This window comes from Leiobunum rupestre, chromosome 10 (genome assembly GCF_980474605.1).
Source record: "Leiobunum rupestre chromosome 10, qqLeiRupe1.1.hap1, whole genome shotgun sequence".
NCBI classification, from domain to species: domain Eukaryota; kingdom Metazoa; phylum Arthropoda; class Arachnida; order Opiliones; family Sclerosomatidae; genus Leiobunum; species Leiobunum rupestre.
Window position 1 is genome coordinate 46772422 of NC_143393.1, and position 12334 is coordinate 46784755.

The following is a 12334-nucleotide window of genomic DNA, read 5'->3' on the forward strand; positions in this document are numbered from 1 at the left end:
GAAAATAAAGGAAAGCATTGAAGTATAGGAAAAATTATAAAATAAAGGAAGAATGGTCACCCTGCAGCAGGGGCGTAGGAACGATTTAGAAGTTGGAGGGGGCAAAGATAAACGAAAAGTGGTCTGGAGAATGTTTTTGAATTTTTAATGGGGTGTAGCTTCTCCGAATGCATGTGTACTGTTTACTACTATGTAAATTGGCGGGAAAAGACTGAAATTTAAACACAGTTGAGGTTCTATAAACTGTATATGCTTTTAAAATGATAATTTGAGCCTTTTGAAAATTTCAACTGACCAAAATGTTGGAGGGGGCAATAACATTAGTTGCCCCTCCCAACATAATTCTAGGGAGGGGCATTGCCCCCCCCCCTGCCCCTCCCGGTTCCTACGCCCTGCCCTGCAGGCAGGATATGGGTAAACGCTAGTTATTTCGAATCTAGGGTTTATGTAAGTTTATTAAAACTCAATCAAAACACACGTTGTAATAAAGATAAATTTATATTTGAAAATATATACAACTAGAATCTTTTTTACATTTATATAACATCAAACGCCTAAAAAACATTCCTACCAAATTGCAACACGTTTAAAACTAATTAAAATAAAAATAAAAAACTAAAACCTTAAACCTAAGGAACTAGCAATATCAGAAGTAGATAATATACCTCTTACTAGATAAGTATCCGTTTAGGTCTTAAAAGTGAAATATACGTTTCTTCTATTTACGTTTGAAGCAGTATAGGAGCTTCACTCTTAAGAAATATATTATATACATCTGGTAATACGCAACATGCTCTCGTGAGTTTTTTAATATGAATATTAAGATCTTCTTTGGTAAGAACTGTTGGGGATGACCACCGTTCTTTTGATGCAGGTCGGTGCCACACCGTCCCAGCGGCCATTGGACTGGCAAGTTCGAACAGGTTCTCCGTAGATCACGTAACCTTCGTTGCAGACAAAGAGGCATTTGCCCCCGGGGAACAAGTCACATCGCTCCATTCTGCCGTTCGGAGGTCGCAGCAAACGGGTACAGACGGCTAAGTGACGAGAAAAATTATTAGGTTCAAACTGCATTTTACATATAGTTACATGGAGACTACCAGAGGTCATTATCACGGATTTTCTTAAAACTCGAGGGTTCGGTAGACCTTATGGTTGTATGAAAATTGCCAAAGGGAAAAGTTGCAATGGGCTTTAGTTTCCTATGGCAACCGAAAATGTTCTTAAGTAAGTACAATGTGAAACCGAGAAAATCCCATACTTTTTAAATGGAGATTTTTCGTTTTGAGATATCAAAAACATTTGCGATTGCCATGGGAAAACTATAGCCCATTGCAACTTTTCCCTTTGGTAATTTTCTTACTACCATAAGGTCTACCTAACCCCCGAGTTTCAACAAAATCCGTGATAACCACCTCGGGTAGTCTCCTTTGTTAGTAATTACAAATAGTTAAAAATATTTTAGAGTATCCCCCCGTTTGGCCACATAAGCATAAATTGGTCGTGCGTGGCCGCCGGTAAAAAGGTATACAAGTACAAGAAAAGCTTTTGGTTTAACAATTCGAGCTTCTACACAACTAATATGTTTTACAACAGTTAATTAATATCGATATAGATAGAGGGTTATTAAAATTAAATTAAAATTTCCAAAAATTGTAAAGATTAGTAATACCAAACAATATCAGCCACGTTGTGATTTGGCTTTTAAATATATTAATGTTAGGGCACTGTTTCAGATTATTTTCCAATGAATTGTATAGTTTAGAGCCTAAGTAAATTGCATTAAGATAATGGGCGTTGTTCCTATTTCCCTCAAGTGGTGGTTTTGAGAAGCTTGCGTGTCGAACATGGTGAAGCAGACGTTTTTTTAACAGGGTTGCCATGCATTTTTCGTCCTAAATAAATGTATGGCAACCCTGTTTTCCAGCGACTTATTAACATTTTCGATGTTAAATAAATTAATTTCGAATCTAAAATTCGTTTAATGAACGTTATGTTTATCTCTTCCAAGTGGCGGATTTTCGAAGCTGATGAATCGAATTGGAGAATTTAAGATTTTTGAAACTAATGTAACGTATTCGTAACTTGGAAGAGATCTTCGAGTATTAAACTAAACTAAAAATAAATAAAATAGCCAGAAATTCCAACGGTAGACCGGTTTCGTTCTATTTGGAACTCATCAGTACCTTGCGGGAAATCTGGCTGGCGACTGATGAGTTCCAAATAGAACGAAACCGGTCTACCATTGGAATTTCTGGCTATTTTATTTATTTTTAGTTTAGTTTAATACTCGAAGATCTATTTGAGCCGAGTTTCGCTTTTTTGTTTGCTCGAAGACCTATTGGTACGAGTTATTAGTAAGTTTTTTAATTTCTTCAAATTTGTTTAGGATTTAGCTATATTATCCCTTTTAATTATGGACTAATCTACTTTTTCGCGTATTTTATCATCCTTCTCACAGTCCATAGGTGGTCTCTTCTAACTTAACTTATTTTTAATAAACGTCAGTAGGCAATGACCAAAACCATTATCCAATTTTGGGTAGTACTAACAATTTCCGTTAACCACGCGAGAAATTCGATTAGTTTCTTTCATTTCTAACGCCTTCGTAAAAGTTCGTATACAAATTATTATCTAAATACTATCGGCATCGAAAGAGGCGTTTGAGGAAAGCGATTAGCTATGGCAGCAGGGGTACCTTTACACGACTCGAGGCCCCAAGACGAAGGCTGATTTCGGGGCCCGTTTTGCACCCCCTCGAGGACTAACAAAAAAGTTACAATGTTGTGCATCCCCACCTTGAATGGGCAAAATGGGAACCCTGGTAAAATCGCCCTAGTGCCAGGAAATAGTGGCGCTGTTTTATTAAAACACGGCACCCCACACAAGGAGAACGCCACCCGTCAAATGTCGTGGATTTTCATGCGTACAATTTTCATTGGTTAGACGCTTTAGTGGCTGCTGCCGTCGGAAGGGGAAAATTCGGAAATTGTCTCCCCCCCCCGCCCGTAAAACGTTCAGCGTAAAGATTCGTTCAATGAAATTTGTACACAACACTGCCTTAGCGTGTTTAAAGGCTAGCTGCGTTCTCCTTTTAGGGCCCTTGACGCAAAAACACATTTTATTTATCATTCTATACAGGAATCCATACCAATACTTGGAATGCTTATCCTGCCGTATCGTGTATGGTAAGATCTCTCTGACGGCTTTGGCCCCGCCTACGAGACAAAAAAAATCCCCTTTGCGCGCGTTCCCCTCTCACGTTGTTGGTTGTTAGGTTAACATAGTGACGTCAAAAAAAACCGTCAGCTACATCGAGACGAAAATCTGCCGCGATAAGCATTCCAAGTAGAGGTATAGAGATTCCGGTTATATAAAACACTTAAGAACTTTGCAAAAACTAAATAACGCTCCTTTAGTAGGACTAGCAACAGTGACTATGGTTTAGTTTTAAAAATTCTACTAGATTTCAGTCCTGGTTTGGCCAATTTCTAATAATTAGCTAAGGTGACCAACGCGAAGAGATTATATTTACAAATATAGCAATATTATAAATAGGATATTTACGCAATAAAAGGCATTTCGTTAATTCATTATTTACAATGGTTTGTTTAAAACTTCAACTGATAAATGAGGAATTCATAGTCAGTAATATGAAGAAAACTGGCACTTACGGTTTGGAGAATTAGGGGTGCAAACGATGGGGTTCGGCGGAACTGGATTCCAATTCCCTCCCGCTTGACAAGTGAAAGCGGTAGACGCCGGTCGGAAGCCTTCGTTGCATTTGAAGGTGCACGTTTGACCTTGAACACCAGGCTGGCACGCTCCTTCCGCGACGCCGTTGGTGGGGGTGGACAAAGCCGGACACGTTCCCTCTGTAAAGATACGGAAGACGGAGTTAGGACTATGGCTGAGTTCAGTAACTCCAAAAAAGCAAAAGGATTTTGGGAATTTTTCGAAATTTCGCCAGAAATACTTTGGTCTAGGACTTCAAATACCTCGCCTCGACCTTAATTTCATTTTTAAACCCAGGTGAAGGTGAACTAGCACTTGCTCTGTGAGTGCGCCATTCTGGCAGCTAGGAGCAACAACTCAGCACCCCACACAAGGAGAACGCAACCCGTCAAAAGTCGTGGATTTTCTTGCTTACAGTTTTCGTTGGTTAGACGCTTTAGCGCCTGCTGCCGTCGGAAGGGGGAAATTCGGACATTGTCTACCCCCCCCCGCCCCTAAAACGTTCAGCTTAAAGCAAGTGTGGGCTCTAGGTGAAGTAGCTCTTTTTTCAACAGATGTCGCTAGCGTCGAAATCAAAACAAGATGCTGAAGCTACATTTTGACCCAAAAGGCGGGAAATAAAAGTATGCTTCGCGTTGATTGGCTCGTTTGTTAATTTGTCAATAACTTCAATTATAGTAATTGTTTACAATATATTTTATATGAGAGATATAATTTAGGTTAAAGTTCACTAAGTAGAGTAAAAGTGGTCTAAATATAATACTCTGTAATGGCTCTCTGACGACGTTATTGTTTCGCTATTTTGAATTTTAGCTTCCGTTCCCATTAATAGATGGCTCCACGCTCTCCACGAAAGTCATTTTTTTCGAAGATTCGCATAGATTCATGGCCATCTCTAATAACAGAGGCCTTTTCATAATACATTTAGAAATGATAGAGCCGACAGTTGCTTTAAAGGTTCGTCCAATGAAATTCGTACACAACCCTGTGTTAGCGTGTTTAAAGGCTAGCTGCGTTCTCCTTGTGTTTGTTGCTCGTAGGTTTCCAAGTGCCAGGATGTCACGGAATTTAAAAGATTTAAAAAAAAAAAATTCTTTATATAAGGACAAAAATGATAAATCTTATTATTTTAGTAAAACAAAATTATTTAATAGCGAGAAAATGGATTATTCTTTGGGAATGGAATAAAAAGGGATTTATTAGAACCGCCAGAGGGAGAAATGAGGTAGTCGAAGTGGAGCACTCTATTAATAGTTCATAACGAATTGCAGAATCGGTTTCGTGTCGGATTTTTAAAGCAAGTGGTGGCTCTAGGTGAAGTAGCTCTTTTTAGACAGATGTCGCTAGCGTCGAAATAAAAACAAGATAGCTAAGCTACATTTTGACCCCAAAAGGTGGGTACTGATAGGGACCCCTCGCGTTGATTGGCTCGTTTGTAAATTGATCAAAAACATAAATTACAGTAATTTTAAACAATATATTTTATATGGGATATATAATTTAGGTTAAAGTGCACTAAATAGAGCATAAGAGGTCTAAATATAAATTTACTCTACAATGGCTTACTGACGACGTGACGCTACCATTTGGCTATTTTGAATTTTAGCTTCCTTTGCCATAATTTAAATAGATGGCAGCACGCTCTCCAGTAAAGTCGCCTTTTTTTCGAAGAATCGGAAAGATTCATGGCCATCTCTAATAACGGGGGCCTTTTCATAATACAGGTGGCAATGATAGAGCCGACATTTGCCTTAAGCCTTTGTCACTTACGTCTGCATTCCGGGGCCGGTCCAGACCAGGCTCCGTCTCGGGTGCAAGAAACGGACGTGGCTCCGGTGAGGCCGTATCCGGGTGAGCATGAGAACGAGCAGATGTCGTTGACGGTGGCCGCTACGCATTTGCCGCTCACTCTTCCGTTCGCCGGAGCCGGTATCTCCGGACACGTTATTGCTACAAAACCAAAGTTACGCAAAATTAGAAACACGTCATCATTCCCAGGAATCCATACCTCTACTTGGAATGCTTATCGTGCGCTCGGTATCGCGTATGGTCAAAAGCGACATAAGACCCAAAAGTGTGTCAGAAATGTAAATCGGTCAGTGGGAGCTTGTTGCACTGAGGGGAATGAACTGGGATTGGGGTCAAGAGTAACGTACGAGCTACGTCATCAAAATTTGAAATTTTCTCCATTCCAGCGCCGCCGAGTGAGGCGTTTTAGAACGTATGTCTACGAGCGAGAAAATCGCGCCAGACCATAGACTAAATATAACCTTCCTAGTACTATTTCAACTAGTAGGATATGTAGTCTATAGTGAGACTAGCTCTCGCTAGATGTTTTAGCAGGCACGAAGGTAGAGTTGACACACTTTTGGATCTTATGTCGCTTGTGGTAAGATCACTCTGACGGCTTTGGCCCCACCTACGAGACCAAAAATCCCCTCTGCGCGCGCTCCCCTCTCACGTTGTTGTTTGTTAAGTTAACATAGTGACGTCAAAAAAACCGTCAGCCACATCGAGAAGAAAATCTGCCGCAATAGGCATTCCAAGTAGAGGTATGTCACACTATACAACTTTTAAATGCCAATTAGTTTGACCACCAAATTTGTCCCACTAATTGTTGTTGGTACACTTTTTGATGGACCAACACGCATTGGCTGTACAATAGGCCTTTCTATAAAATAAGCTACGCTTGCGGAACTTGTTTTTATGTAGCTCATTCGTCACGAAATACGTACAAGTTCAGTTCAGATTAAACTTAAAAACCGGGTGCCTCGTCGAATTAACTCTTATGTCCGGGGTTTTTCGTGGTAAAACGTCATCGATACGTCACCCGTGACGCAGCAGCAACATCGAAACAAGAAGGCCAATGTTACTCTATAGTAAGGCCTTTTGGTTGCGATTTGCAGCTATTTGAAATTCAACCAATGAAATTAAACTATTCCGTGATGTCACTAATGCAAGACTGATGCATTGTAACCCGGCCACCTGTTTAAATGCATTATAAGTCGCTAGATGATTTGGGCCTAAGGTGGTGCCTTGGGTATGAGCCTAGCTGATTATTATTATTACCTTTTATCCGTCATCTGCTTATTATATAGTGTTACTATTATCGAAATAGCAGAAATAAATAATTTTGACGGGCTAAGCCTAATTTCTATATTTCATAATAGTATAGTCGACGATAATAAAAATACGAATAATCCCATTGTAGGAATTGAAATAGTGAGTCCACGTGTGGACAATTGTCGTGCGAACAACGTAAGGCCACCAACTAATTGGTACATCGAATATGTACAACTAATTTGGCACTAACAAAATTGCATAGTCCAGGGTGACTAGGAAAAGGCTTTGAAAATTTTATAGGAAAAATATTAATTTTTAGAGGTGAATTATAGGAAAATATACGAAATAAAATAGGCGAATTATAGAAAAATATAGGACACTAAGTAGGAAAAATAATATGGTAATTATTGCATATCGGTATACTTGGACTCGAATCACCGAGAATATTGTTTATTTTTTGTACACTTATCGGATTTACAAAGCCTGTACATTCCAAGATTTGGTTCGAAAGTGGCAGTGTTAGAACTAGATGTTCTATGACACGTACAAAAAGTTCTTTCATTTTCAAAAGGCCGTGAAATTATAGGAAAATATAGGAATTTATAGGAAGGTATTAAAAATATAGGAAATATAGGAAGTCGTCGCCGTTAAAACAAAACCACGTAACGTGAGATACGTGGTTTTGTCAAAATTGACATATTTAGATTCTACACCCCAATTTACGTATATAACATTAAAACCATTAATAGGTTGCAATTGGATTTATTTTTTGAAATCGAGAAAACATTTAAACGTATCTTTGATAGTCACAACTTATTTAGCGCAAAAGCACGTATCTTGCTTATTTTCAGCTCCTATCTCACTTCATGACGCAAAACCACGTATCTCTAAAAAATCCCCTTTAGCAAAATATTTTTAAATTAAAATCTTCATAAAGAGTCAATATTGAAACGAAATTATTTAACTATAAAATTAACTCACATGTAAAAACCTAACACGCGATTTCACAAGTCCCTGCAAAATTAAAAAATCAATTTTTCTCAAAAAGGCCACCGAAAAGATACGTGGTTTTTTTTTAACGGCGACGACTTACAAGGAGACATCCCGAAGTGTAACCCACCGATTTTGTTCAAACTCGGGGGATTGGTAGACCTTCATGTATAATGAAAAATCCTAAAGGGAATTTATTCAATGGGCAACCGTTTTGCCATGGCAACGAAAAATGTTTTTGACAACAACAAATGGAAATTTTCCCATTGAAAATAACATGGGATTCCGAACAAATTTCAAAATTTCGAAAATGCCAAAAAAAGAAAAAATAATTAAAAATTGACAATAAAAACATCAAAATTGATCAACTTTTAATCAATTTGAGTTCAAAATCCCATGTTATTTTCAATGGAAAAATTTTATATTTTGTATTGTCAAAAACATTTTTCGTTGCCATGGCAAAACGGTTGCCCATTGAATAAATTCCCTTTAGGATTTTTCATCATACATGAACGTCTACCAATCCCCCGAGTTGGAACAAAATTGGTGGGTTACAATTCGGGATGTCTCCTTGTAAGTCGTCGCCCTGATAGTCTAAACGTTACTTGAGGGAAAGGCAGTCGAATATTGCTATCTGAATTATTCCCACTAACTGCCACACTTAGGCGAAATGTAATGAATTTATGGCGTAACTGAAAGGAAACGTACCTTCGCACTTGGGAGGTGAGGCGCTCCAAGTGCCGTCTTCGTTGCACGAGATCAGTCTCTCTCCGACCAGCCTCGAATTCAAGTTGATGCACGTAAACACACACTGCTGTCCTGGGACGGCTCTGGCGCATTGGCCGGTGATGGCGCCTCCGACGGGAGGACCCACGTTCGGGCATATAATCGCTGCCAACAAGACAAAGCGCATTATTCGAATGCTAATAGACCGATTCGCGAAATGCTGGCGGGTAAACAAACATTCGTAGCGAAGCCCTAAGAGGTCTGATTTTTAATGTTGATGCAATTCACTCTCTTTGGATGGAAATAGGGATGCACCGATATGGGTACAGCAGAAGTGGGGTGGCGGAGTGGTTAGCGCTTTCGCCTCGCAGCAAGAGGAGCCGGGTTCGATCCCAGCTTGTGGCACTGGGTGAAAACTCGGAACAACTCCTTCCGCGTTGAGTTTGCAAGTTCTCTCCCCACTGGTTTAAGGGGTTTTCCCCCGAGTTCTCCGGTTTCCCCTTCCATAAAAACTTGTCGAGGTTAACGGTAATAGTTAGTGTAGGGAGCTGTTGGCTCGATCTCGTGGCATGCGGGGCTTGCCACCACCCTCCTACGCATTGTAACCCGGCCACCTGAATTAATGTCTTCAAAAGTCGCTTGATTACTTAGGCCTAAGGTGGTGCCAAGGGTATTAGCCTAGCTGATTATTATTATTATTAATAACAGTAGTGTATATGATAAAATCATTGTAAAAGACGGTTCAGTATAAATTCCCGAGATAGCTATACGTTTTCTGGGAGAAACCCGATTATTCAAACCCGGGCCCTTAGGCTGCACGAGCCCGGGTAATTTGTAACGGATTCCCCCTCTCTTGTCGGGCCGGGGTAAGACTTCGTTTAACTAAAAATCCACCTGTGACAGGATATTTTTCTTATGAGAGATTTGCATCGTTGCGTTACTTACACTGGCATCTGGGTGCTTTGTTGTCCCACCTTCCGGTTTCCAAGCACGTCAACGTGGCACTTCCGACCAGTCGATTACCAGGATTGCAAAAGAATGAACACGTTTCCGGGGCCAATCCGTTGGGCTCGCAAATGCCGTCCATCGATCCATTGGCGGGTGGGCTCAAACGAGGGCACTTGATTTCTTCAATTTCAAATGATTTCCAATTAATTGACTTGACTTTGCGACGCGCGCTAGTCGAAACTAAGCATTACGCTTGGCTTAAGCTAGCGCGCGTATTAATGGATTTTACTTCAGGAGTGTAAACGCCTTTGTACATCCGAAGTTGAATGACACTCCGTTACGCGCTAATGGAAACTAAGCATTACGCTTGGCTTACACTAGCGCGCGTATTAATTTATTTTACTTCATGCGTGTAAACCCCTTGTTCACACCACCAGTTGAAGGACGCTCCGTAACGCGCTAGTGGAAACTAAGAATTACGCTTGGCTTACACTAGCGCGAGTATAATATATTTTACTTCATGAGCGTAAACACCTTGTTCACCCCAAGTTGAATTTCGCTTCGTTACGCGCTGGTGCAAACTCAGCATTAAAGAAAAATACAGTAAAAGCCTCTTTTTCGTTCAAGCTGGACGTTTCTGTTTCAACAATTACATAATTGAATTATATTTTTCTTATTAGGCTGAACCTTCCTCTAGTGCTTAAAATAAATTTTATAATTCTAATATTAATAGTTAACGAGATACAAGGTCCTAACTAAAGGGTAGTTTGGGCGCTTGCCCAACTTGTTTAGCTCCGGGGGTCCGAATTAAAACGTAATAACTTAATTATTTTAAAATTTTAAATTGCCAAAAGTATTTTAAGCACTAAAAAAGAGGCTGTTCTACAATAAATATGAATTTTATAAGTTAAAATACAAAATTAAAAGAGTTCTGCTTGAAATAGCGTGAAAGTAGACAATGGCCACTGTCGTCTTCCTCCTTAAGCATTAGTGAAGCTCTGAATTTTTCTAGCTTTGGATTCGGCGTATTTTAAACCAAATCGACAAAAAATAACCGCAGTTATTGTACATGGTATCTATCATTTTCCAATGGGAGATATTTCTTGTCAGCCATTTTAAAAGATGGCGTCGAAATTCAACCCTGAACAACGAGTCTCAGCTGCTGGGTGTGACCAGCCAACGCAAAACATTTAACACAAGTCCACAAGAAATGACTTGAATTCTAACCGACTACCTAACAGACAAAGTGTCTTACCGTTACACTTAGGAGGCTGACTGCTCCACGTGCCGTTGTTTCTGCAAGTGAGCACAGGACGGCCGACCAGTTTGAAGTTGGGGTTGCAAGCGAAGGTGCACGTCTTGCCGGGGGAACCCGGGGAACAGTCCCCGTCCATCGAACCGTCGTCAGGTGGTCCCAGCTCGGGGCATTCGTTCTCTGAGACGTACAACCAATTTGCAATTAGACTATCATGATTATCGGGACACACTCAAAGAATTAAATCACGATTAAAATTATGAAATAACGGTTTAATGGATTTATTAATAATTAAATGATTAAAGCGAGATTTAAATGATTAAACGGTGATTGAAACGATACGATCGATTAAACCGTGATTAAAATGATTAAACCGCGATTGAAATGATTAAACCGCGATTGAAATTATTAAACCGCGATTGAAATGATTAAACCGCGATTGAAATGATTAAACAGCGAATTAAATAATTAAACAGCGAATGAAATGATTAAACCGCGATTGAAATGATTAAACAGCGATTGAAATGATTAAACAGCGAATGAAATGATTAAACCGCGATTGAAATGATTAAACGGTGATTGAAACGATACGATCGATTAAACCGTGATTAAAATGATTAAACAGCGATTGAAATGATTAAACAGCGATTGAAATGATCAAACAGCGATTGAAATGATCAAACAGCGATTGAAATGATCAAACAGCGATTGAAATGATCAAACAGCGATTGAAATGATTAAACAACGAATGAAATGAATAAACCGTGATTAAAATGATTAAACCGCGATTGAAACGATACGATCGATTAAACCGTGATTAAAATGATTAAACCGCGATTGAAACGATACGATCGATTAAACCGTGATTAAAATGATTAAACCGCGATTGAAATGATTAAACGGTGATTGAAACGATACGATCGGTTACACCGTGATTAAAATGATTAAACCGCGATTGAAACGATTAAACGGTGATTGAAACGATACGATCGATTAAACCGTGATTAAAATGATTAAACCGCGATTGAAAGAATCAAATTGTAACTGAATCTTTTAAATAGTGCTTGAAATGATTAAATCGTGATTGAATTTTTAATTGTTAAATCATGATTATTAGAACATCCTAAAGCATAGTGCCGTGCCGTTCGAAATGGACAATGCTTTAAGGCTGGTTTTCACTAGGACCAAAATGGCACGACGGCGAGCTTCGACGCGTAAAATTTGTATTAGGCCTAACGGGGATTTTTTGCGTCGACGTTCACCACTGTGGCGTTTTTGCCCAAGTGAAAACCAGCCTTTATTGGTTGTTCGTAAAACATTATGTTTCATAACTCGATTTTATTTTTATTCTGTGCCGAAATTCTCATCAATTTGACATACCACGGAATATCACGAGGCCGAAATACTTACGCAGACAAACTGGAGTGATGTCATCCCATTGTTCGTCAGCCTGGCAAGTCAACATCGATCGACCAGTCAGACTGAACCCAGCAGAGCACTTGAAGGTGCATTTCCCGTCCAAGGTGGCGGCTTTGCAGGCGCCCGTGATGGAGCCGCTCGGGGGAGCCGTCAGATCAGGACACTTTAAGGCTAAAGTCAAATATATCAAGAGTCAGC

General features: G+C 39.7%; 1 protein-coding gene across 1 annotated transcript in view; it reads right to left on the minus strand.

The window, feature by feature from the left end:
- Window positions 1-583: 583 nt before the first annotated feature.
- The window catches only part of LOC149926065 (sushi, von Willebrand factor type A, EGF and pentraxin domain-containing protein 1-like), a 99129-nt gene continuing 87378 nt past the window's right edge, over window positions 584-12334 (minus strand). The window contains exons 29-35 of the mRNA XM_090161855.1: window positions 12128-12307; window positions 10718-10897; window positions 9460-9642; window positions 8497-8679; window positions 5506-5685; window positions 3675-3875; window positions 584-1037 (exon numbers count right to left, since the gene is read on the minus strand). Of these exons, the coding sequence (XP_090017981.1) occupies window positions 820-1037; window positions 3675-3875; window positions 5506-5685; window positions 8497-8679; window positions 9460-9642; window positions 10718-10897; window positions 12128-12307 (1325 nt within the window). The 3' untranslated portion in view covers window positions 584-819. The remainder of the gene's footprint in view (window positions 1038-3674; window positions 3876-5505; window positions 5686-8496; window positions 8680-9459; window positions 9643-10717; window positions 10898-12127; window positions 12308-12334) is intronic.